This window comes from Siphateles boraxobius, unplaced genomic scaffold (genome assembly GCF_051911475.1).
Source record: "Siphateles boraxobius isolate OS27281-9 unplaced genomic scaffold, OSU_SipBor_1 70, whole genome shotgun sequence".
Lineage (NCBI taxonomy): Eukaryota > Metazoa > Chordata > Actinopteri > Cypriniformes > Leuciscidae > Siphateles > Siphateles boraxobius.
Genome location: NW_027509198.1, coordinates 564941 through 590762, shown reverse-complemented (window position 1 = coordinate 590762; position 25822 = coordinate 564941). Strand labels below are relative to the sequence as shown.

At 40.0% G+C, this 25822-nt stretch overlaps 1 protein-coding gene across 2 annotated transcripts in view; it reads left to right on the top strand.

The window, feature by feature from the left end:
- Positions 1-25822, top strand: part of LOC143724250 (NACHT, LRR and PYD domains-containing protein 3-like) — a 391005-nt gene that overhangs the window by 290926 nt on the left and 74257 nt on the right. The window contains exon 7 of one of the 2 annotated variants that reach the window (XM_077217231.1): positions 3247-3417. The exons of the other annotated variant lie outside the window; for it this stretch is intronic. Within the exon in view, the coding sequence (XP_077073346.1) occupies positions 3247-3417 (171 nt within the window). The remainder of the gene's footprint in view (positions 1-3246; positions 3418-25822) is intronic. 2 annotated transcript variants of the gene reach the window in all.

The window sequence follows — 25822 nt, the reverse complement described above, 5'->3', positions numbered from 1 at the left end:
TGTAAGGTGGCGAATCCTCCACATCTCCCTCATTTATAACTGGTGCCTCAGCCCGAGCGGAAGAAACCGCAGCGCGTGCTTCCGAACACGGGACCGAGGCACTGGATCTCACAGGTGAAGGGAGAGATAAGGCAGAGCCCGTCTCTAACCCCGCTGAGAGATCCATCTGCGATCCCCACGATACGCGTCGTCGCTCTGCCTCGGCAAGAGCGGGACCCGAACCGCGGGGAGCGCGCACCGAACCGCTCTCCTCGAAGAGCGCCCGGCGGGAGCGGAGCGTCCTTAATGGCAGACGCTCGCAATGCTCACAATCAGCTCCCTCGAGAGCTGACTGGGCATGCTGCACTCCCAAACAAACAACACAAAGAACGTGTGTATCCCCACTCGTAAAATAACGCGAGCAGGGAGGGACACACTTCCTAAACTGCTGTTCGTTCGCCATATCTCTCTTAATATATATATATATGTATATATATATATATATATATATATATATATTATATATATATAAATTGTTTGTGTGGTGCAGAGAATGTAAAGACAGACAATATTCACACAGGGACAGATTCACATATAGCGCGACTGAAGGCACAGAAAGCTGTTGCGCTTGTGTTTATGGGGTGCTTTATAGTTTCCTGGTCGATGACGTCACCCGCCTATGACGTTCCATCTCTCCATTGGGCTGATTCCATACGTGCGTCATAACGCACAACGCAGGGGCGTTCCCACAGCGTTTGACGCAGCTCGAGTTCTCTTGAAAGGGAACATAAGTTTTAGTTCTGTAGTTTTAATTGTGGTGGACAAAACATATTGCAATGCAATATATAGATGATTGAGAGATACAAATAAATGTTTATCAAAAGCCTGTTGAATCATATCTGATGTATACATTTGAACATGTTTTTTCAACAACAACAAAAAAGTTGCTTTAATCTAATTGTAATCTTGAAATATGAATAACTATAAAGAAAATCTTAGGTTTCTTCTTTTGGGTTTACTTTAATCAGTAAAGATTTCACAGCAAAAAAAAAAGAAAAGAAAAAAGAAAAAATAACCACTGATTTAGAATTAAACTGAAAGGCCGTTTACTTGCTAAAAATTATGAACTACCAATCAGATGACAGAAGGCATGTAGTAGATTTTCAGCAGATTTTTTTTCAGCCAAGTTTTGATCAAATTGATAATTTGGAGGTCTTAGACATTCATGTATCAAATATGATACATTAGGCTTTATATGGTTGAGCTAGCAGAGGATGAAGCACAACAGTATTGTTATCATACAACACACTGGTTTATAGTTATTTTCACTAACGTTCACTATGTAGTTCTCTTCAACTTCTGCTATAAAGCACAAATGCTCTTACATAACTTCATAAATCTTAACAAAAATATTTTTTTTAAGCATGTCTCATTTAATTGAGCAAATTATTGACTTTATCAAAATTGATATATAGAAAAGGATAGTTTTGTCCGTGTGTAGCTCATATATATATATATATATATATATATATATACACACAGTCGAGCCCGGAATTATAAATACCCCTGGCAAATTCTAACTTAAAGTTACTTTTATTCAACCAGCAAGTTTTTTTCTTGATTATAAATGACACAGGCGTGTCCCAGAAGATAATAAGACCATGTACAAGAGGCATCATTGTGGAAAATATTATTACTCATCTTTTATTTACATTTGAACAAAAAGTGGCATGTCCAAAATTATTCATACCCTTTGCAAACTGTCACAGTCTATGGAAAAATCCAAAGATCTATACCATTCCAAATAGTCCAAGCTGTTCTCTAAGCATCCTAATTTCCCTGATTCATTAGGAACAACTTTTTAATCAACTCAACAGGTGAAAAACAGAAGCTCTCTGCTGTTGGTTTGTGGACAGTCAAGGATAAGACAAAGGAGCTCAATGAGGACCTGCAGCTGCTCACAAGTCAGGAAAGGGCTATAAGACCATATCTAAATGTCTTGAAGTTCCAGTGGCTACAGTGCAAATTATTATTAAAAAATACAAGACGTTCCACACTATGAAAAATCTCAGAGGACGTGGTCGGAAGCCAAAAGTGACACCAGTGCTGGCCATGAGGATAGTGAGAGAGGTAAAAAAGAATCCAAGGATCACCACCAAGGCCATCCTGATGAATCTGGGCTCTGGTGGTGGCAACATCTCAAGGCAGACAGTCCAACGAACATTGCACATTGTGGGTTCAACGGACGCAGACCAAGGAGGACACCACTTCTCCAGATAAGGCACACAAAAGCCCGCTTGGCCTTTGCAAATGCTCATCTGGACAAAGAAGAAGACTTCTGGTGTTCTGTTTTGTGGTCAGATGAAACAAAAATTTAATTGTTTGGCCACAATGATGTAGTCTTCATTTGGCGTAAAAAAGGAGAAGCCTTCAACCCTAAGAACACCATCCCCACTGTCAAACATGGTGGTGGGAACCTAATGTTTTGGGGTTGTTTTTCAGCCGGTGGACCAGGGAAACTAATCACAGTAAACGGCACCATGAAAAAGGAGCAATACATCAAAATTCTCAACAACAACATCAGGCAGTCTGCAGAGAAATTTGGCCTTGGGGACCAGTGGACCATTTCAGCACAACAACCCAAAACACACAGCAAAAGTGGTCAAGAAATGGTTAGCAGATAAAAACATTAACGTTTTGCAGTGGCCCAGCCAGAGTCCTGACTTAAATCCCATTGAGAATCTGTGGAGGGAGCTAAAGATCAGGGTGATAGCAAGGAGACCCTCAAACCTGAAAGAGTTGGAGCTCATCGCTAAAGATGAATGGGCAAAAATACCAGTGGAGACATGCAAAAAGCTGGTCAGCAATTATAGCAAGCGTTTGATTGCTGTAATAGCCAATAAAGGCTTTTCTATTGATTATTAAGACGGGTATGAATAATTTTGGACATGCCACTTTTTGTTCAAATATAAATAAAAGATGAGTAATAATTCTTTTCACAATGATGCCTCTTGTACATCGTCTTATTATCTTCTGGGAGACGCCTGTGTCATTTATAATCAAGAAAAAACTTTCTGGTTGAATAAAAGTAATTTTAAGTCAGAATTTTTCTGGGGTATGAATAATTTCGGGCTCGACTGTATATATATATATATATATATATATATATATATATATATATATATATATAAAATGGAAATATATATCTTATATTTGTATATAGAAATGTTCAACCTAACCTCGTGATGTAATTTATTTCTCTTGCAGGCTAAATGATTGTGGCTTAACAGACAAAAGCTGTTCAGCTCTGGCTACTATTCTTGGATCAGATACCAATCTAAAAGAGCTGAACATGAACAATAATTATCTGCTGGATTCAGGAGGGAAGCTGCTCTGTACTGGACTGAAGAATATAAAGTGTAAATTGGAGATACTGAGGTAAGTTGTGTTACAACTAGGGCTGTCAATCGATTAAACGTAATCTAATTAATTACATACTCTGTGATTAATTCATCTAAATTATTTGCATACATAATTTTTCCTGTTAAAGTATTTTAAATATTTCAATTCAAATGAATCAATGAATAATCAGCATTAGTGACATTAAAGTTCAAAAACTCTTTTATTATTATATGCCGTAACACCAAGGTAATCGTGATTATTAACTGAAGTCCAGTGATCCCCTGTAAACGCGATATATTCCACTCTCACCAATACATCTCCTTTTGTTTTATTTTCAGTGTCGTACAGCTGCTGGATTTTTAACATAATGGTGTTTCGCGATGGCAGGTTATATGTTATGTCTGAAGAGGCAATTTGCAAAACCTCTGCTAACCCTCTGTCTTCTATCACTGAAACTGGTCTGCTGGACATTAAGATCCAGTGTTTGCTCCAGTGTGGTTTGATGAGGACATTGACTGCTAGAGTTGGTATCACGTGACGTGCTAGGTCGTACCTCCGGATTAACGTTAACTCCTGGATGCTTTGCATTGATGTGGTATTTTAGAGTTGACTAACTCCGGTGATATGCAAATTCCTTGCTGCAGACAATGCAGACGACTTTATTTTATCAACACTTCCATCAGGCCGTTTTTTATAAGTAAATGTTCCAGTCAATGATCAAGGCAGCGCATTCTCGTCTCCCTCCTTCATTTTACAGTCAAATGGTGGCTAGAACGGCTCCCGGTCAAAAGTCAATACGGAATGGATTAATCTGCGTATGGAAGTAAAATAATGCCACATGTTTTTGAAACAAAAAGCCTGTTGAATTGCACAACTTGAAAAAAAAATTAGACATTGTTGAATATTTAAGCTGTGAATATTTCAATTTCAAAACATTTCAAACACATTTGCATTATTAAAAATTCAAAAATCCATATTCACCTTTCATATTTAATTTACAAAATAATAAAACTGTTTAAAAATACAACCTATAATATTCAACAGGCAATTTATGGTCCATTTTTTTTCGCTTTACAAATTCGCTTCCACAAATTCAGTGGCTCAAATTCGACAGTAAATTCAACATTGACATCCAGGAACTGCAGGAACTGCAGTAGATTACCGATCATAATCTCCATCTGCTGTTAGTTGACCTCACCAGCAGGGGGTGCAAGCGTGTGTTGACGAAGACCGAACAAAAGTTAGAGCAAGCCATTCATTCATAAAAACATATTTATAGAAATGTAAGTGTATTTGTGATTATTATGAGGGCTGTTTTTATGTTTAATTCAGTGTCTTCATGGTCCCTGTGTAGCCTACATGCATCTTTCTCTACCGTGAACGAGATTATAATGTTATTCCCCCGATGCTGATGTACAGATCAAATGGTAGGCCTACATTTGAGGTAGACATATATCTCTTGGTTGTTTAGTTGCCTTTATATCGCGGCGATGTGCTGCAGTACTAGGGTTTCCCTCAATACTTCAGGATTGCTGGACATATAAAACGCGTAACGTAGCTTAACTAATACAATGATATAAAAGACCAAACTCGCACCTTGTTGAGAAGGCTGTAGACTACTATATGGCTATAGTCAAGCAGATGGACTCAGAATATGAACTTAACGCACAAAGTTTCACACTACGCGTTTCCCAGTGATATACTGGCATGTGCTTGACATTGGACATTCGCAAATTTATGGAGCGTCTCTAAAGTTACATATACACTGGTACAAACGTTTCTAACTTCAATAGCATTGGGAGATAATGACTTACACAAAAGTGGTAGGTGTCAGTAGCTAAGTTTGCTATTGAAATTAGAAACGTGTGTAATGTCATATGTAACTTTAGAGACGGTCCCTACGCGCGAATGTCCAATGTCAAGCCAACTTTAACAACAGAGTATAAAATCTTGTCCAAATGTCTGTCTAATAGGCTTAAGGATTTTCGGCCTATTGTGGTTTCAAGGGGCATCAGACAAAGTTGCCCTCTATCAGGGCAATTGTATAGTATTGCTATTGACCCCTTACTTTTTAATATAAGAAAAACTCTAAATGGTTTATCAATACCCACAATGCCTCAACATTTAAGAACTATAATTACTGCTTATGCTGATGATGTTACAGCCTTTGTCAATGATAATAATGATATAAAAGCTTTGTCTAGAGCACTTGAGTTGTATGAAGGGGCATCATCAGCTAAAGTAAACTGGGATAAGACTGAAGCTTTCTGGTCAGGTCAAAGAAATGTAGAAAATCTCCCACAACTGCCAGGTACTTTAAACTGGAATAGAGAAGGGTTGAAATTACTTGGTGTGTTTTTGGGATCAGAAGAGTTTCAGAAGAAAAATTGGGAGGGAGTTTTGGAGAGAGTGTGCACCCGATTGTCTAGATGGAACTGTTTGCTACCCCAGTTATCCTATAGGGGGAGAGTTTTAGTTGCCAATAACTTGGTCGCTTCTGCACTGTGGCATAAATTTATTGTGTTACAGCCTCCCGTTGGACTAGTTCAAGATATTCAAAGGATGCTGGTGAATTTTTTTTGGTCAGGACAGCATTAGGTTCGATCAGCTGTCCTTTTTTTGCCAGTGCAAGAAGGGGGGCAAGGTCTTGTGGACATCAGATCAAGACTTATGGCCTTTCTACTGCAAGCTGCTCAGAGACTGCTGTATTATGGTGAAATTGCTTGGTCCAACACTGCAGTTGCACTCTTGAGGAAAGCAGGCAACATGGACTTGACAAACATCTCTTTTTACTGAATCTGAATGAAACAACTTTAACTGATTTGACTCCCTTCTACAGATCTGTGATGAAAGCCTGGAGAGTTTTCTCTGTCTCAAGACCTGCTGGAATACATGCAGGTTTTTGGCTGATGGAAGAGCCATTGTTCCAGAACCCCTTTTTACCTTCTAGACACTTGTGCTCTGTCAATTTGTCATCACGGCTGATAGCTGTTGGATGTGTAAAACTTGGACACATTCTAAGCATCAGTTCGGAGAGTGAGAGAACGGGGATAAAATCATTCGATTGTTGAAACAAATAATTGATGAAATGCTTGGAGAGCTGAATTACGATCAGACACTTTTTATCAACAACTCCAACCATATTAAAGAGTGGATGGCTGGACGTGACTATGATTTTCCAACCTTGATGATAGCTGCTGACGTGAGGGAATGGCATGAGGAGGAAAATCTTATATTGCTAAACTCACTATTTGGAAAACTAGGAAAAAATAAGATGCTTGGTAAAGATACATTAGATCCTTTGCTGATGTTCAAGGGTTTGGTAGCATCAAGACTGAGGATAGAGTATGCATACTACAAACTGGTTGGGTGCTTACAGTGTTTGTGAATATTTGGGCCATAAATGGAGTGTTATGCACAGTTAATGAAAATTATGATTTATTGTTGACTTTTTAAGTCACTCTGTTCTTGTTTTTTTTGTCTTTTTTTTCTTTCTTGTATTTCTCATAATTTAGACTTTGTAACGTAGATTGTAAGTGGTAACACAGACTGGTTTTACCTATATGTTGCAATTAAAGGTGATTTCAATCTCTCTCTCTCTCTCTCTCTCTCTCTCTCTCTCTCTCTCTGAGTGGATATTGGGAGTGAGTGGACAGAGTTAGTGCGCGTGAGTGGAAGAGAATGGTGTTGAATGAGTGAGTTTTTCTTCTATCTTTTGCGGTTTGTTTGTGTAAATCTTTTGTTTGGCAAGCATATTGTTGAGCAAGTAGAGATGCTGACCGAAAACGCTGTCGATCATTGAAAGCTAGTTGATATGGCAGCATCTCAAAGTTTGGATAACTGAATGCGGAGGCATGGCATTAAAGTCATCCCCCCGGAGCGTTGTTCTGTTGAGGATTAAACAATTGCAGTCGCTGAAGTAGTTGGATGTTGTCTGCCGCTAGAATGAATAGTGCCGTAGTGATTTTTCTTAATAGTGTAGAGAAAGGTAATGAGGTTGTAGTGAAAGGGATTGTCGTTAACGATGCGTTTACCCCCCGGGAATGCCTTTGGTCCAGCCGGCTAAAAGGATTACGCTTTCAAATGTACCGCCATTTATCAGAGATGATGTAATTGAAAGGGAATTAATCAAAAACACTTTAAACCTTTATCATATGAGGTTGAACACATTGTTGAAGGACAATTATTGAAAGTTTTAGTTTGTTTTAGTTTTTGTAAACATTTATGCTCCTGTACTTGGTCCTGAGAGGGTTTATTTTATAAATAAATTGAAGGATGCTCTTTCTAGTTTTAAACAAGAAAAGTATATGTTTATGGGGGGAGATTTTAATCGCACAGAAAATGACAAAGTAGATAGTAATCATAAAGAGCCTTATATTACATCTCAGCATGAAATATTGAAACTAATTGCTGAACTGATATTTGGAGAATTTTTCATTAAAATTAAAGGCAATATACATGGGCACAAGCAAGAGAGAATTTTATTACTTTGGCTAGACTGATTAGATTTTATTGTTTTAAACATTATTTTATTGTATAAAGTGTGTGTATAAAATGTGTGATTTTACCTGTAAGTTTTTCTGACCACTGTTTAGTTAACTAACATTTATATAGCGAATATAAAACCTAATAGTGCTTATTAGCACTTTAACCCTCTGGGGTCGAGAAACGCGCCGGCGCGTTTTGCTCGATTTTTTTCACATAGCAGGAAAATAGACTTCAAATTCTCTGTCATTTTTGGTCATTCAGACTTAAGAAATATATAAAATAAACTGTTGAATGTCTATTTTTTTATGTGTCCACTTATAATCGAAATAAAACATTGTGCTTTTGTAAAATAAAGAAAATAAACAGGGTGTGCTTTCTGTCTCTATATCTCCGTTGACCTTTTTTCTGGAGCACGTCTTTAAACTTAAACAAAACTCAGCGAATACTATTCACCCAAGCATGAGCAATATATCTTTATAATCATTTAAGTTTGAACTTTTAAAATATCTAATTCAAAACTAAAATAAATATTCTCTGTTTATGTAATCTATAAAAAAAGAGAGAGGTGTCAGCCGATCTCATTATCGTTCTCTCAGCTCATTATTCTGCTAATGTGACATGCCCACGGAGAGTGCGCGCTATTCAAACGCAAATGATCTAAGGCAAGCCATTCAAACATGCCAACACCCACCAGCTGGTTTATAAAACACATCATGTTTAATAAAAAATTGGACTTTACCTCGTCTTGCTACCTGTGAGGAATAATACTATCTAATAACCCTGGAACATTTACCAGAAGTGCTGGTAGTTTCATGTCGAGGAGCAACAGATCCAGCTGATGTAGTAAGTCATTTATTCTTAAGTGCTTTTGCTCTAATAGCGATATTGCATAGTGTCTGTAAACCGCAAAAATACTGTTTAAATACGAATTGCGTGTCTGTGTGTAGGCTAAATGATGAATGAACAGCACAGACGTTGTTTACTACAGTTATACAGCGCGTGTCTGTGAAAAACGTTATATTTTTACATGAACACATCCAAACCATATTGCTATAGCCTACTAAGATGAGTAAAAATAGACTGAAATATGTTTAAATAAAATTTCTGTATAAGCAACAAACTGCAAATTAACATGTATATGCTAATATATCATACACAATATGTGCACATTGGCATGCGATAATTGCTCCAGCTGCTTCTATCACGCAGCGCGGGAATATAATGAGCAGCGGGTGCAACGCATCTTTTCATTTCACTGGGGAGCCGAGCTCCTGGATGGTTCTGCTCTAGCGCTGCACAATTAATTGAATTTCTAATCACGATTACAATTACAGATGCCATGATTTTGTAATCGTTGAAAGCCGCGATTACAAAAAAAAGTCCACTTACATTATTCTGCGTGCTTAAGGAGTGTGTTTAGAGCATGTTATGTTGTGAGAGGAGAATCATGACCACTTCATAGAACCCAGCACAATAGGATCTACCAGTGCCACTTGGTAATATTCTAAGGAAACATGGAATTAGTTTCCATTGTTATGCTGATGACACTCAAATATATATTTCCTCACGGCCAGATGAATACGCTAAATTATCCAAATTGACAGATTGTGTTAAAGATATAAAAGATTGGATGACGCATAATTTTCTTTTATTAAATCCAGACAAGACAGAGGTAATACTTATCGGTTCTAAAAACCGTCCACAAAACCTTTCACAGCACGACTTTAACATAGTAGGATGCCCTGTTACTCTATCCGCTACAGTAAAAGACCTGGGTGTTACATTAGACTGCAACCTGTCTTTTGAAAAGCATATTTCATATGTTACAAAAACAGCCTTTTTCCACCTTAGAAACATTGCTAAGTTACGTAATATGCTATCAGTCTCTGATGCAGAAAAGTTAGTTCATGCATTCATGACCTCGAGACTAGATTACTGTAATGCTTTATTAGCTGGTTGTCCTGCATCTTCAATAAACAAGCTACAGTTAGTCCAAAATGCAGCCGCTAGAGTTCTTACTAGATTAAGAAAATATGATCATATAACACCGATTTTATCATCACTTCATTGGTTACCTATAAAGTTCCGTATTAATTACAAGGTATTGCTTTTGACTTATAAAGCTCTAAATGGTTTAGCTCCAGTCTATTTAACGGATCTTCTATCGCCTTACAATCCATCGCGCTCTTTAAGATCACTAGATTCGAGGTTTCTGGTCATTCCTAGGATATCCAGATCCACCAAAGGAGGCAGAGCATTTTCACATTTAGCTCCGAAGCTCTGGAATAGCCTTCCTGATATTGTTCGTTGCTCAGACTCGCTCTCCCAGTTTAAAACTAGACTGAAGACGCATCTATTTAGCCAGGCATTCATATAAATTTTTTATCTTACAGTTACTGTAAATTCGGCCTCTAGTTCATAAACGCCAGAGGAGAACTGGCCCCCGACTGAGCCTGGGTTCTCCCAAGGTTTTTTTTCTCCATTGGGTCACCTGATGGGGTGTTAGGACACCATTAGGTCACTGGATGGAGTTTTTCGGTTCCTTGCCACTGTTGCCTTTGGCTTGCTCAGTTGGGGATATTCAAATTAATTAACCAATCATACCATTGATCAGCTCTACCAAACTTGGATGTCTTTTTTCCAGTAATAAACAAACATTAAGTTGTTTTGATTGATACTGTGAAGCAGCTTTGATACAATCTGTATTGTGAAAAGCGCTATATAAATATATTTGACTTGACTTGACTTGACTTGACGTAAGTGTAAGCTGTAATAAAAAGTCTCTCACCTCAGAAAAACAGACTTTCCTGTCCTGCCAGCCGTTATACAGCGCTAGTAGCGAGCACTCTTCAATTTCACGCACAAATGCGGCGGCGCACGCTGTATATCACTTCACTATATAAATCACAAAAGAAACTACAAGCATGCAACATCGTTGTGTTTGTAAATTAGTAGCGTCAAAGATGCGTTGCACCCGCTGCTCATTATATACCCGCGCTGCGTGATCGATTCAGCTGGCGCAATTATCGCATGCCAATGTGCATTGGCTCTGCTGCTGTGCTGCGTTTCTCTCGAAGTAGATTGGTCTCTCAGCGAATATCTCATTTCAGTCGGTTCCCTCCGACGAACGTCTCCATTCCCTCCTTCAGTGAACGAGGGTTACCATACGTAACCGAGACGTTTTTTATTGAGACGTTTACATATTTTTGGAAGCAGTTTGGGCTGAAGAAGCATGAATATAGATTGTTACGACAGTGGTGGGATTATGGTAAAGTGGAGATTCCTCAACTGTGCCGTCAGTACACACTCAATGTTTCTGGGGAAATTCCCCGGTCAATGAGACACCTAGAGATTGAAATTGTAGAACTGCAAAATTCAGTAGCGTTCACAGGAAATGGAGATCATACTGAGCTCATCAAATCCAAAAGGAAGATTTTAGATGAACTGCTAGGTGTTAAAGCACAGGGCGCGTTGGTCCGCTCTTGATTTCAGAGTGTTGAGCAGAAAGATGGCCCGACTAAGGGAAGATCACAGGTGAGCAGATCCTCTTCAGGTTAGTTTCTGTCACACAATCTCAGTTCGGCAATACTTGTCTTTTCTCTTTTCAGATGCGACCACTAGTAAGTGAGACTCAGGAGGAATTCAGGATACTCAAAGGAATACTGGATCTCAGGATACTTGGATTCAGGCAAGGATTCTGGAGACATCAGAACAAGGATACAGAGGTTAGTATTTAACGGGTAATTATACGTTACTTTGCGGGTACTGGATGCATCAGAGACTTGAGAGTGACAAGGGTAATGGTCTGTTCCTGTTGGAGACTTGACAAAGACTGATCGTGAGATGAGTGTATTTATAGAGCTGACAGATGATTGTTAACAGGTGCAGGTGATTAGTATTCCGGTGAGAGTGAACGCTGAGTGGTGGATTGAGCTGAGCTTGATTGATTCCTGACATTAGCCCCCCCCCCCCCCCCCCCCCTACAGAATCAGCGCCAGCGGATCCAATACCCTAACGTCGTGGGGGTCTACCTTGAGGTCTTGGAGCAGGTCTGTCCGGATGTTGTGCATGGAACTCAGTGGTTAACATGGGATCGAGGATGTCCTTACGTGGAATCCAACACCTCTCCTCCGGTCCATAATCCTCTCAGTCTACCAAATATTCCAACTGACCACCTCGACGTCGGGAATCTAATATTTCCTTTACCGTATAGATGGTTTCAGCTTCAATGGGAGGTACTGGAGGATTGTTCTCTTGAACCAAATCTGTAGCGGGAACAGGTACAGGCGGATGATGTGGTTTCAAGAGAGAGACGTGAAATGAGGGATGAATGCGATACTGGGCTGGTAGATGGAGCTGATAGGTCACCGGATTTATCTGTCTGACTATGGGAAATGGGCCGATATATCTGGGGCTTAATTTGCGGCAGGGTATATGCGGCGCATATCCCTTGTCGATAGCCAAACCAGTTGTCCAGGCTGGTACTCTGGAGCGTCTTGTCGATGAACATTGGCAAAACGTTGATGACGGTGCAGAGCTTGTTGGAGATGGTGATGGGCTTGATTCCACACCCTCTCACTATTCTGGAACCAGGTGTTGACTGCAGGGACTTCAGAATTTTCACCGGACCATGGGAACAAGGGTGGCTGGTAGCCCAAAACACACTGGAACGGGGTTAAGTTTGTGGAAGTTTGTCGAAGAGAGTTTTGTGCATATTCTGCCCATACCAGGTATCGACTCAAAAGATGTTGATTGGAGTAGCAGAAGGTCCGCAGGAAACGACTGACATCTTGGATTTTCCGTTCTGCCTGGCCATTGGCTTGTGGGTGATATCCTGACGTTAAACTCACTGTGACGTTCATTAATGTGAAGTATGCTCGCCATACCTTTGTGATAAACTGGGGTCCTCTGTCTGACACTATATCCTTAGGTATCCCAAAGTTCCGAAAGACATGCTCCATCAAGAGTTCTGCAGTCATAAATGCTGTGGGTAAGGCTTTCAGGGGAATCAATTTGCAGGCCTTTGAAAAATGGTCAATGGCTACCAGGATACATGTATTCCCTTCTGACGGAGGAAGGTCAGTGACAAAGTCTACTCCTATGTGTGACCAGGGTCTCTGTGGAACAGGTAAAGGCATGAGTTTTCCGGTGGGTAGATGACGGGGATTCTTGTTCATGGCACACAGGATACATCTTTGGATGAATGTCCTTATATCTTGTACCATAGCAGGCCACCAATAGCAAGTTTGGAGCGAGGAATGAGTCTTGGTTACCCCTGGGTGTCCAGTGCCCACAGAGGAATGTGCAGAAGAGATCAGGGGAGTACGGTATTCTTCAGGAACATAGATCTTTCCAACTGGACACTCTGGTGGATTGGGTTGACGTTGGGACAGTTCAATAAGTTGTTCATTTAGATCCCACTGTATGGGATTGACAAACAGTTTCTCTGATAGAATATTATCAGGTTCCTCAGAGTTGACTTCTGGAGAATGGAGACGGGACAGGGCGTCTGCTCTGATGTTCTTTGATCCAGGACGGTAGGAGATCTGGAAATGGAAACGAGTAAAGAAGAGTGCCCATCTGGCCTGGCGAGGATTTAGTCTCTTGGCATCCTTCAAGTACTGGAGATTCTTATGACCGGTAAGAACCAAAAAGGGCTTTTTGACTCCTTCTAACCAATGCCTCCATTCCTCAAGAGCAAGTTTAACCGCCTAGAGTTCTCGATTGCCAATGTCATAGTTTACCTCCGCAGGGGATAGTTTTCGGGAGAAGAACGCACAAGGTAGTGGTTTTGGTGAGGAAGTCGAGACCTGGGATAGCACAGCTCCTACTCCTGTAGTGGAAGCATCTACTTCGACAATGAACTTCTCTTCAGGATTAGTTGTAATAGTGGAGCTGTAGTGAATGCCGTCTTCAACGTCTGAAAAGCCTCTTCTGCTTCCGCAGTCCAAAAGAGTGTCTTCGGTTTTCCCTTTAAGAGAGAGGTAAGCGGAGCGGTAATCAGGCTGTACCGGTGAATAAACCTCCGATAGAAATTGGCAAATCCTAGGAAACGCTGTAATTCCTTAATGGACTGTGGAATGGGCCAGGAAGTGATAGCTCTTGTCTTACGATCATCCATTGCTACTCCTTTCGCACTGAGGTGATAACCAAGGAATTCCACTGAAGCTTGATGGAACAAGCACTTTTCCGCTTTCAGGAACAGGGAGAATTCTCGTAATCGTTGGAGTACCTGGGAGACGTGTCGTTGGTGTTCTACTGCGTCCCTTGAGTAGATCAAGATGTCCTCGATGTAAATTATAACAAACTGATTCAGATAATCTCGGAAGATTTCATCCATGAAACTTTGGAATACAGAAGGAGCATTTACCAATCCATATGGCATAACCAGATATTCGTAGTGCCCTGCTGGTGTAATGAACGCGGTCTTCCACTCATTGCCCTCTCGGATTCTAATGAGGTTATACGCAGTCCTTAAATCCAGCTTGGTGAAGATCGTGGTCTCTCGAAGTTGTTCAAGTGACGGAGGAATCAATGGGAGCGGATAGCTGAACTTCACAGTAACTCTATTTAAGGCTCTGTAGTCAATGCATGGTCGTAAACCCCCATCCTTCTTTGGGACAAAGAAAAAACTGGCAGCGGCGGGTGAAGTGGAAGGTCGAATATATCCCTGTTCTAGAGCTTCTTCAATATATCGCTTCATGGCGTCTTGTTCAGGGATTGACAAAGAATAAATTCGACCCTTTGGGATGGATTCACCAGGAAGTAACTCGATGGCACAGTCCAAGGTTCGATGGCAGGGTAGCTTTTCTGCTTCGACAGGATTGAATACATCGGAGAATTGAGAATAGCATGATGGGATGGATACAGAGAGATTTTCAATGGGGCTCTCAATGGAAGTAGTTTACTGGGATGGTATCAGGTAGGTTGGCATTGGACGAGACTGGAACTTCTTCCTTTACGGATGAGCACATGCAACCCCAAGTCAAAATCTTCCCAGATTTCCAGTTGATATTCGGTTGATGTCGTATCAACCAAGGACGACCAAGGATAAGATAAGACTGACTATTCTCAAGGACAAATGGTTCAAACAGTTCATGATGACTGTCTTCAACACAGAGTAAGATAGGGTTGATCTTACAATTTACGTACCCCTGATTGATGACTTCTCCTGTTACTGCATGGATGGCGTAAGGTTTCGGAGTGGAACACTTTTGGAGTTGGAGTCTTTGACAGAGTTGGCCAGAGATGAAATCTCCTGCGGATCCTGAGTCCACAATGGCTGTAGCAGATACATGAAAGTTCGTTGATTTCAGAATTACTGGTATCGTTAACGGGGCTGACACATTGACGGATGTGATGACTGAGCTCACCAGCATTCTCGGAGGTCTGGTTGGACATGAATGAAGAAAATGTCCCTTCATACCACAGTACAGGCATAATTTCAACTTGTGTCGTCTATTACGCTCAGCTTGAGATATGTGATGGGTATCCACCTGCATCTTCTCTGCAGTTTCTTCAGAGGAATACCCAGCAGGATCTTTAGATGGTGACGTGGGTGGTGGAATTTCACGATAGCAACCCTGAGACCTTTGATGCACACGGATAGCTTGCTGTATGAATTTCTATACCCCCAGACTGTCATCATAAATTGCGAGCTGAAGACGGAGGGCAGGATTAAGACCACGTCGATAGACAGAAATGAGAGCAGTTTCGTTCCACCCACTGTTAGAAGCCAGAGTGCGAAGTTCCAGGAAGTACTCAGCAATTGATTTTTTCCCTTGACGCAATTGTAACAATTCATCACTGATGGATGAATCATCAACAGGACGTCCGAAAACTTGAAATGTTAAAATGTTTCACGAATTCTTGAACTGTAGTAGTCACCGTAGATTCCTGCATCCACAAAGCTTCAGCCCATCTCAAAGCCACTCCGGACAACTGCTGGATAATAAACGCAACTCTTGATCTCTCAGTGGGATATAGCTGGGCTTGTTGCTCCAAAGCAAGTGAACATTGCAAGAGAAACCCGTTGCAATCCTCCGCCCGACCGGAGAATGGCGCTGGACGGGACGCTGGGTTAGCGAAGCACACTAGAGAAGAAGCGGTGTTTGCGGAAGTGCTGGCGGTGGGTTGCACAGGATTCGCTGAGGTGGTTGCAGATTGTGTAGGATCCATACTCTTCCCCTTATTGTTTTTCTTTTAGGTCAAGTCTTCTGTCAGGATACAGGGACGGAGACAGAGGTAAGTGAATCCAAACAATGTTTTTATTTAAGTGATATAAGTGCAAAGGTCAGTAATCAGAGTTCAAAAGTAGATTACTGAATGCGGGGAAGATCACAGGTGAGCAGATCCTCTTCAGGTTAGTTTCTGTCACACAATCTCAGTTCGGAAATACTTGTCTTTTCTCTTTTCAGATGCGACCACTAGTAAGTAAGACTCAGGAGGAATTCAGGATACTCAAAGGAATACTGGATCTCAGGATACTTGGATTCAGGCAAGGATTCTGGAGACATCAGAACAAGGATACAGAGGTTAGTATTTAACGGGTAAGTATACGTTACTTTGCGGGTACTGGATGCATCAGAGACTTGAGAGTGACAAGGGTAATGGTCTGTTCCTGTTGGAGACTTGACAAAGACTGATCGTGAGATGAGTGTATTTATAGAGCTGACTGATGATTGTTAACAGGTGCAGGTGATTAGTATTCCGGTGAGAGTGAACGCTGAGTGGTGGATTGAGCTGAGCTTGATTGATTCCTGACAACTTCTAGATATATTTATGGAGATGAGAAACAAAAACCCGCCCTGTTCAGTATGATCAGCTGTTCGGCCGAGCTTTCCATGTTGTAACGGAAAGGCCGAAGCTGATCGGTTGGTTTTGTCACATGACCTGCTGTACGCTTGTGGCATTCTGGGAAGTTGAGATGTTTTCAACCGACCGCGTCGCTTCTATTAACATTTGAAATAAATTTGCACACGCATAAAACGCGATATCCTAAACCTCTGACTGGTTCGATGAGTAGACATATAAAATTGTTGTGCAATTCTTGTTTTACGTTAAATGTTTGATTATTTTGATGATTCATGGTAAATGTAAACATGTTAAATAAAATAGAACAATAAATGAATAAATAGTAGGCCTATATTTGAAATAAATAGACATATGAGACTGTTTAAAACATAGTTTAATAAAGCCAACATTTAAAAACATTTTGGCAGTCTTTTTTTCTTTATCCATTTGAAAATCTTGTTAACATATGCTATTATAAACTCGTATGGGCAACAAATGAACTTCCGACTCTCTCCTGTGCCACTCAAAGTAGAGATAAGATGGGCTGTCACTGGACAGTAAACACAACCGTAGGCTATACGCTCATTAAAGCGCTAATGTTTGCACTTAGGTTTATTACGCATTTAGGAGAGTATTGCAAGAAGCTGCTTACATTAACCTAAAATACATTGGTATCAGCTTGTTTTCATCAATAATTAATACAATTACAATTCATTTGGTTTGTCATGAATAATTTGTGTTCATAATCAGTAAAAAAAAAATCTAACAAGGTTAAACATATGAACAATTAAATTCGTGGTATAGGTACAAGATAGATAGATTTCACTCTCAACAACGAACTGTGTGTTGAGCATCCAAGGGCTTGTACAATTGTCGCCTGTGTTGTTCTAAAATAAAATAAATTAGTAGCAGTAGTAATATTAATATTAAAATGTATTATACCCTATTAGTAGTAAAGTTAATGATAAAATGTAGGATAGCAGATGCAATTGAAAGTAATGTTATTTGTTAGTAGTGCTATTTATTAGTGTTAATATTATATATGAATGTATTTATATATATTAGGTGTTAATATATTTGTTCTTATTAGCACAAATAAATACAAAACTTTTCAGATCTGTCATAAAATGTATTTATTCTTCAGTTGATGTGACTGTTATTTTCCCTTTACCTTTGTAGCTACAGAAGTTTGTTGTTAAGAAAGTTGTAAAGGTCTTGATTTTCCTTCTGCTTTTTGAGTTTTTCGATCTCTAACTGCAGTTTTGTGTTTTGTAGCTGTAGAAACTCTCTCTGCAGATCCAGCACTTCTTGTAGCGACTGGAGAGAGTATGTCACGGTGAGATGTGGAGATAAACCTAAACGCAGACAGTATAAAATAAGACACGGTTTAATGACAAAAAAAGGAAAACAAAACCCACGAGGGGGCAAAACAGATGGAACACAGAATACCAGACTGACTAGACTAAACTGGGAAACAAATGAACAAGAAAACAAACAAGACTTCAAGAGATGCTAACAATGACTAGATGTAGACAGCAAACACAAGGGGATTAAATAGGAAGACTAATCAAACATAAAAGGTGACACGGGTGAAACACTAATGACAGAATCAAGATAACAAGGGGGCGGGGTAACAAGACAAGACAACACAAGCACATGACCAAAACACAAGGCCATGTGCTTGCACACAGAACATGGGTCTGTCATGATCCTGCCAAAATACTAGAACTCACAGACCTGATGGCAGAATCATGACAGAGTATTTGTGTCTTTCTGCGATTCACAAGTGTTTTAGAGAATTTATGAAATAGTCTAAAAATAATATTGAGGCTGTTCTAAATCAAATTAACAATAGACTAAAATAATAGTTATCTAAGAAACAATAAAAGCTCACTTGGTTGCTTCTGGTTTGGCGTTCTGCTGGCGCTTTGTCGTGTTGAAGCTGCTTTGACTGCTGGAAAGGTCTAATGCGTGAAACAAATACCAATCATCATATTATCTTTGTTGTCATATATTCCGCCTATCATGATCTTTAATTCATTTATCCTCAACAGTGTAGGACTGTCGCGATAACCGCAATATTGTAGTACCGCGCTACTGACAGGCCAACAGCAGAGGAATGCAAGTAACCGCAGTAACCGCGATATTCGCATGTTTTCTTTTTTCATAAGGCTATACCCTTTTTGTTTTGAACTTCGTGCCATGTGTATTGAATGTTAAATAAGTTAATAATGAAAACAAGACTGTTTATCATGGTGATTTGTACAGAGGCTTCGTGGATTTGCACTTAAGCTTCCTAAACAGAATGAGTGATCGACTGAGCGCGTGCGATGACCTGCGTCTGTCTTTGAGGTCAAGTCATATATATTCATGAAAGGCTTCCCGTGTCCAAGGAAGGCAAAATATTTGTCGTATCACCCTTTTAACGTTTAAGGGCATTTACCATGAATGGCGTCAGCTTCAACAGCCCGAGGAAGCCTCGGGGAAAAAGTCACGCATTGAATCAATGCCATGGTCTCTATTAAATGAAGCATCAGGTTCAGACGATGCGCTGAGTGACAGACTTTCAATGCGCAGAGACACTGTTTAGTTTCGGTTACATTGGTTACTTAAAATGTCCTCTTTTTTGTGCATGCTGACCACATCGTAACACTTATTTATATAGCAACAAATAAATAAAATTAATAAATAAATAAATGGCGATAATACCGCATATCGTGCTATTGAGCCACTCAAAATTAGCCCGCAAGGGAAATTCCTTCACTGCAACAGCCCTACAACAGTGATAAGTTTTATTTGATTTTAAGACAATATTCTCTCACTCGGTGTTATACTGTTCCTCTGGTTCAGCTTCACTCTGTAAACCGCAGGGATGCCAGCCAGAACAGGAGAGTCCGCCACAAGGATGTCTTGACCATTTTAGTAGAGTCTGACAATTCAGTGGCGGTGGTCACTGAAACACTTGACGTTTCCCTTACCTAAGAGAACAGTTTATGGGATTATATGAAACACCAGTCATCCCTTAGGTAAAGGGAAATCACCACTTTAGTCTCTTACTTAAGAGAAAAACTAAAGGTGCTTTATGCAACCTGCACAGGACTCTTGTGCTGGAAAGTTTTGAGACTGTTTAAAAAAAGGCACTATATAATATTTGTGTGAAAGTGTCTCACTACAAGGTACTGAAAGATTGCAAATAGACACAGTGGTCAGATGTGTTCAGGCCAGACTCGTCCCCTAGAGGCTGCTGGAGGTCCTGTACAAACTTCCTATAGAGAAACACACTGCGCATCTCCAGTGGAGGCTTGTTCACGGGCCGATAGCTACAAACAGACATGTGGCACACATTTACCCACTGTAGGGAACGAATGTCCTGTTAGTGATACTGAAGAGTCAATAGATCATTTGATTTTAAATGGTTTAAGGTTAAGAGGATTGTTTCAGACAGGTAGATTAGAGATTTGGGGGAAGTTTTTCGTTTATGGGCCAAAATATGTTGTATCAGACAGGAAAAATATCTTGTTAGTTAATTTTGTGGAAGGAGGAACAAAGATGGTGATATGGTTAACACGGAGAGGAAACTGAAAGGAGAAGGGGAATAAGGTCCTGAGGGGGTTTTAAAGGCTCTTATAGTCATTACAATCAAGGCAGAATTCGCATATTTTATACTGATGAATAATCTGGACAGATTTATTGAAATTTGGCTTCTGAATGTTGTTTTGTGCACAGCGGATTATGAAAATGAGCTGGTATCAAAGGGGAAATGAAACGTTTACCGTAGGTGGACAACCAGAATGCCTTTTACCGCCGCGGCAGTTGCCATTTAAAAGTCGTTCGCGGAATGACCACCAGGTGGCGCAAAGGGACATTTAGCGAAAGTAAAACGTAATTATGTAGAAGTAGCCTATATTTTAACTAGAATATAGCAAACTTTTAGAGCAGAACATTTTATGAATCAAAAAACGTCACCTCCGGGGCGCTCCCTTGCGTGCGACCCACTACAGCAAGCACCGTCTTTTGGTTGTTTTTATGTGGTTTTTATGCTTTATGTTTATGTTTTAAGTGATTTGTTGAACGCCGTGTGCATGTGTGTTTAACGACGGAGTGCAGAGATGTGGAATCTGGGGTCGTCTTCGAATCTCTTTTTATTTGTTTTTATCGCCACGTTGGTTTGCTGCATTTGTCGAGGGGCGATAGCTGTCCAGCAGCATGGATATCGTCTCGTGTTTGCCAGAGAGCTTCTCTTGTCACTGCGTTCTTCAACGGAGGGTGAGATACCGACAACGATACCGGCAGAGATCTTCGTGCCTCTCCATATTGTCCGGAATCCCCCAAGGCGGCCATCGAGGAGGAAGAGAGGTAGGAGGGGAGGTATCATACGCAGAGTAAAAAAGCTCTGTCTGGATGACCGACGCCGGCTGCCTCCTCTGCCCTCGGTCTTTTTATCTAATGCGCAGTCCTTGAGGCGCAACATCGACGAGCTGGAGAGCTTGGTAAAAGTAAGACCAGAGATCAAAGAGTGCTGCCTGATAGGGATCACTGAGACTTGGCTAAATGAGAGCGACCTAGATTCCGAGTTGGCGCTCACTGGTTTTGGCTGTCCCATCAGACTGGACCGCTCCAGGGAGACGACAGGAAAGAGCCGGGGAGGAGGTGTCAGCTTCTATGTAAATCAGAGGTACTGTAAAATTATTCATGTGAGGGAAAAAATCTGTACTCCTGATATTGAGTTACTCACCATCTCCTTACGACCGTTTTATTTACCACATGAGTTCCCTCAGTTGTTTTTTACGCTAATATATTTTCATCCCCGTGCTAATGCTACTGCAGCCATACAAGTGATCATGGACTTATCTCAGCGGTTGTATTATTTGCAGTGACGCTCCCAAATTTTTCATGGGGGATATGAATCATGTTCGTTTGGATAAGGTCTTGCGGACATATGACCAATATGTGACTTGTGCAACCACGCAAAGAAATACCACACTTGACCTGTGTTTTGGTAATGTAAAGGAAGGCTATAAGTCTCTTCCCATGCCAGGGTTGGGGGCTTCATACCACAACAGCATCTTCCTGGTGCCAACGTATGAACCTTGTATCAGACGTCGGGAGGGGGAAATAAAAACTGTTAAACTCTGGACAGAGGACAGTATATCCTCCCTCCAGGCATGTTTTGAGTGTACGGACTGGGAATGTTTTTTTGATGGTTGTGGGGATAATATTGATGAACTTTCGGACACTGTTTCGTCCTATGTCTCCTTTTGTGTGGATACTGTTATTCCAGTCAAAACAGTTATCACCTTCTCTAATAATAAACCATGGGTCACCAAAGATTTAAAAACAGTGATTAATAGGAAAAAAAAATCTTTTTTACTGGTGATGCATTGGAGAGAAAGTTTGTATCTAGGGAGGTTAGGACTGAAATAGTAAAAGCCAAAAGTAAATACAGGGAAAATATAGAAAAACAATTTGTAAATGGTGACCTTAGGTCAGCATGGCGGGGGATTAAAACTATGGCTACAATTAACCAGGGTGGTAATGAACCCAAGCAGCATATTAGCCTTAACAATGTTCAGGATGACTGCTTGCCGGATGCTTTCAATAATTTTTGTTTACGATTTGAAACATCTGATTGTACGCATGATGTCTCTAGGCTGAAAAACTCCCTGACACCATGTAATGATATTAAAATATCTCAAGAACAAGTTGAGGTTCTTTTTAAAAAAACAAAAAAGAGGAAAGCCTCGGGCCCGGACCTTATTTGCGGTAATACATTACATCACTGTGCTGGACAACTCAGTGGTGTCTTTTCCCATCTTTTTCAAATGTGTGTCGATAACTGTAAGCTCCCAAATATCTGGAAATCTTCTATTGTCATTCCTATCCCCAAAATCAATAAAGCTAGGGAATTACAAGATTTCAGACCTGTAGCGCTTACTTCTCTTGTAGTAAAAAACCTAGAGAAAATTCTAAAAGAAGAGGTTCTTAAAGTGGTTGAGGGCAAACTTGATTCTTTCAATTTGCCTATAAAAAGAATAAAGGCGTGGATGATGCTAAGCTTTTTATTTTGGATACACTTTATAAGCATCTGGAGAAACCCCAAGCTCATGCCAGGCTCTTATTTGCTGACTTTTCATCAGCTTTTAATAAAATGCAGCCTCCCATTTTGATTGAGAGGCTTGCTTCTTATTTTAATTTGTCCGACCAGCTTTTAGCCTTAGTTTTAAATTTTTTGACTGATAGGACACAGAGGGTTCTAGTAAATGGGGTCACATCAAAAACGCAAGTCTCCAATACGGGTTCCCCACAGGGCTGTGTACTTTCCCCGCTACTGTTCATTTTATATACGGATAGTTGTAGGTCTTTTAAAGAGGATAGTTTTCTTGTCAAATTTTCGGATGATACTGCTCTGTTGTCACTTCTTCATGGCACAGAGTCAGATCATGGTCGTGCACTTCCTGATTTTGTTAAGTGGTGCGACGATAGCTTTTTAGACCTTAATGTTTCTAAAACTAAGGAACTCATCATTGATTTTAGGAAGAAAGGGACAAACACTTCAGTATGCACGATTCACGGTGAGGACGTAGAGATCTTAGGTCAGTATAAGTATTTGGGTACGATTTTTGATTCTCAACTGAAGTTTGAAAGGAACTCTGAATCAGTGGTCAAACGGGCCCAGCAGAGAGGACATTTATTGCGAAGGATAAATTCGTTCGGGTTTCTAAACCTATATTGTGCATTGTGTATTTGTCGTATATTGAGAGCCTTCTTACTTTTTCTTTCATTTGTTGGTTTGGTAACATTTCAGTGAAGGATCGAAACTGTTTAAATAACATTGTGAAAGTCTGCTCCAAAATTATTGGAATTCAAATGCGCGACCTTAACTCTCTTTGGGAGAAACGTGTTCTTCAAAAAGTAAAAAGCCTGATGAATCAACATCATATTCTGGGGGATGAATTTGTCCTTATGTCATCAGGTCGGCGTTACTTGCAGCCCCCTAGAAAAACCAACCGCTATGGTAGATCATTTATTCCCTCAGGAATCAGTCTGTTAAATATTGAGCTGAGGAAATAATTATGGACTGATCTGGTTTTTGGCACTATGCACTTTAGGAGTTACGGATTCGGAACTTGATGTTACTTTTATTTATTTATTTATTCATTTATATATATATATATATAATCTGTATTGGACCAAGACCATATCATGTTACTCTGGTTATGCATTACAGGCTATGGCTGTGGGAATGGTTGTATGTATAGACGGTGTACTGTAGGAACTGAATTGCCCCTTGGGGATTAATAAAGCTATCTGTATCTGTATCTGTATCTAAAAGTAATTTTATGCTCACAGATAATGTGCTTACACATCCAAAAACAGGCAGAATATATAAAGTAAAGGGCAGAATCACATGTTTATCCACCTTTATTGTGTATTTACTGACGTGTCCTTGTGGGCTGTTTTATGTGGGTAAAATGAAGCGACAATTAAAAACCAGAATTTTTGAGCATAAATGCGCTATCAGAAAGAATGATGACAAATCATCAGTCGCAAGGCATTTAAATTCTGCGGGACATAATGCCAATATGCTCAAATTTATGGGCCTAGATTGTGTCGATCAGTCTCCAAGAGGGGGAGACAGTGAGAACCGCCTCCTTCAAAGAGAGGCTTGGTACATTTTTAGTTTAAACACATGTATCCCCAATGGAATGAATGAAGATCTTTTACTAAGCGGTTTCTTGTAAATGTAATACTAGTATGTGTATTCTATGTTGATTCTAAATATGTATAAACATTCTTTGCCTTTCATTAATGGACTGATTGAAACATTGGTAACGTGCATCATTTTAAAATTATTGGTTGTTGTTAATATGGGTGTGTTAACGGGTGTGGGTATATAAGATTGGTTACATTGTGATCTTGCTGCACACTGAAGAAGGCACCCGCCGAAACGCGTTTGTGCAAATAAAACAATTTATGCATAGTGCGGCCTCTTTCCTGTTTATATATTCTAATCATCAGGCCAGCATTCTTAAAGTTTAAGTTTAATCATTGAGTGAAGCCTGCTCCTATTTCCATTCATGAATCAAAAGTTAAAATAAGCCTATCTCGCAGTCAGTGAAAATAAATTGGGTGCAATCAATGACGCTAAACTATTGAGGAATGAGAAGATTGAAGAGCGCTTTTCTCACGCGCGCGCACACTGACTGCTAAACAACCGAACTTCTAGGCATTTCTCAGTGAGAAAACTTGTGGTCGAGTGGTAGAACTTAGGTTTCAATCCTTTTGATGACACTGTTTCAAATCCCGAATAAACATGGTATTTATAAAATTACCATGCATTTCCATTTTACACTAAGGATCAAATCTCATCCAACAGATTGACTGAATCTTCAAAAGCAGTTCTATTAAAAAAATATAAAATAAAACTTCATGGGTTTCCATGCAGAAAGAAGGTTTAAAAACATAACCTAAGCTAAGCAAGGTGCGATTTGCCGGTGGCGGATTTCCCCCCTCCACAGTAATCAATGATATAATTAGCCTAAATAGACCATATCAAATATATATTTTTTTTAAATATGCAACAGGCACGTTTAAAGAACAAACAATAAAATCTGAACCAGCACTTCTGCTCCTGTATTGAAAGATAACATGCAGCGCGTTTCAGTTACGATCCTGGTTCCAGTGGCCTTAACACATTGATTCACGGCTTTTTAAAATGTCACAAAGTGTTTTGAGGTGGTTTTGAAAGAAATATTGAAGTTTATAATTAGGTATTTAGTTGAAATCGGGTTTTATTCTGGCATTGAATTAGAGTTCGAAAAACGCGGCGGCGCGTTCACTTTTTATTTATTTTTTATTTTTAAAATCATCTTTTAAAACTGTAAAAGGTCTACTTTTTTCATGTAAAGTAGGCCTACACTCACAATAGGCTAACGACAAAACGTTTTCTCACTCATGTGAGCGAACACACACTGTAGAAACAAACATTTGGGCATTTCTCAGTGAGTTAAGACATGGCTGAGTGGTAGAACTTACGGTTCGAACATTAAGATGGCACGGGTTCAAAGCCCGATCAAATATGGACTACTGTAGTTAAATTTTATATTTAGGCTATTAATGCAGAGATATTTGTCTAGTTCTAAAACTCTGTTACACCATT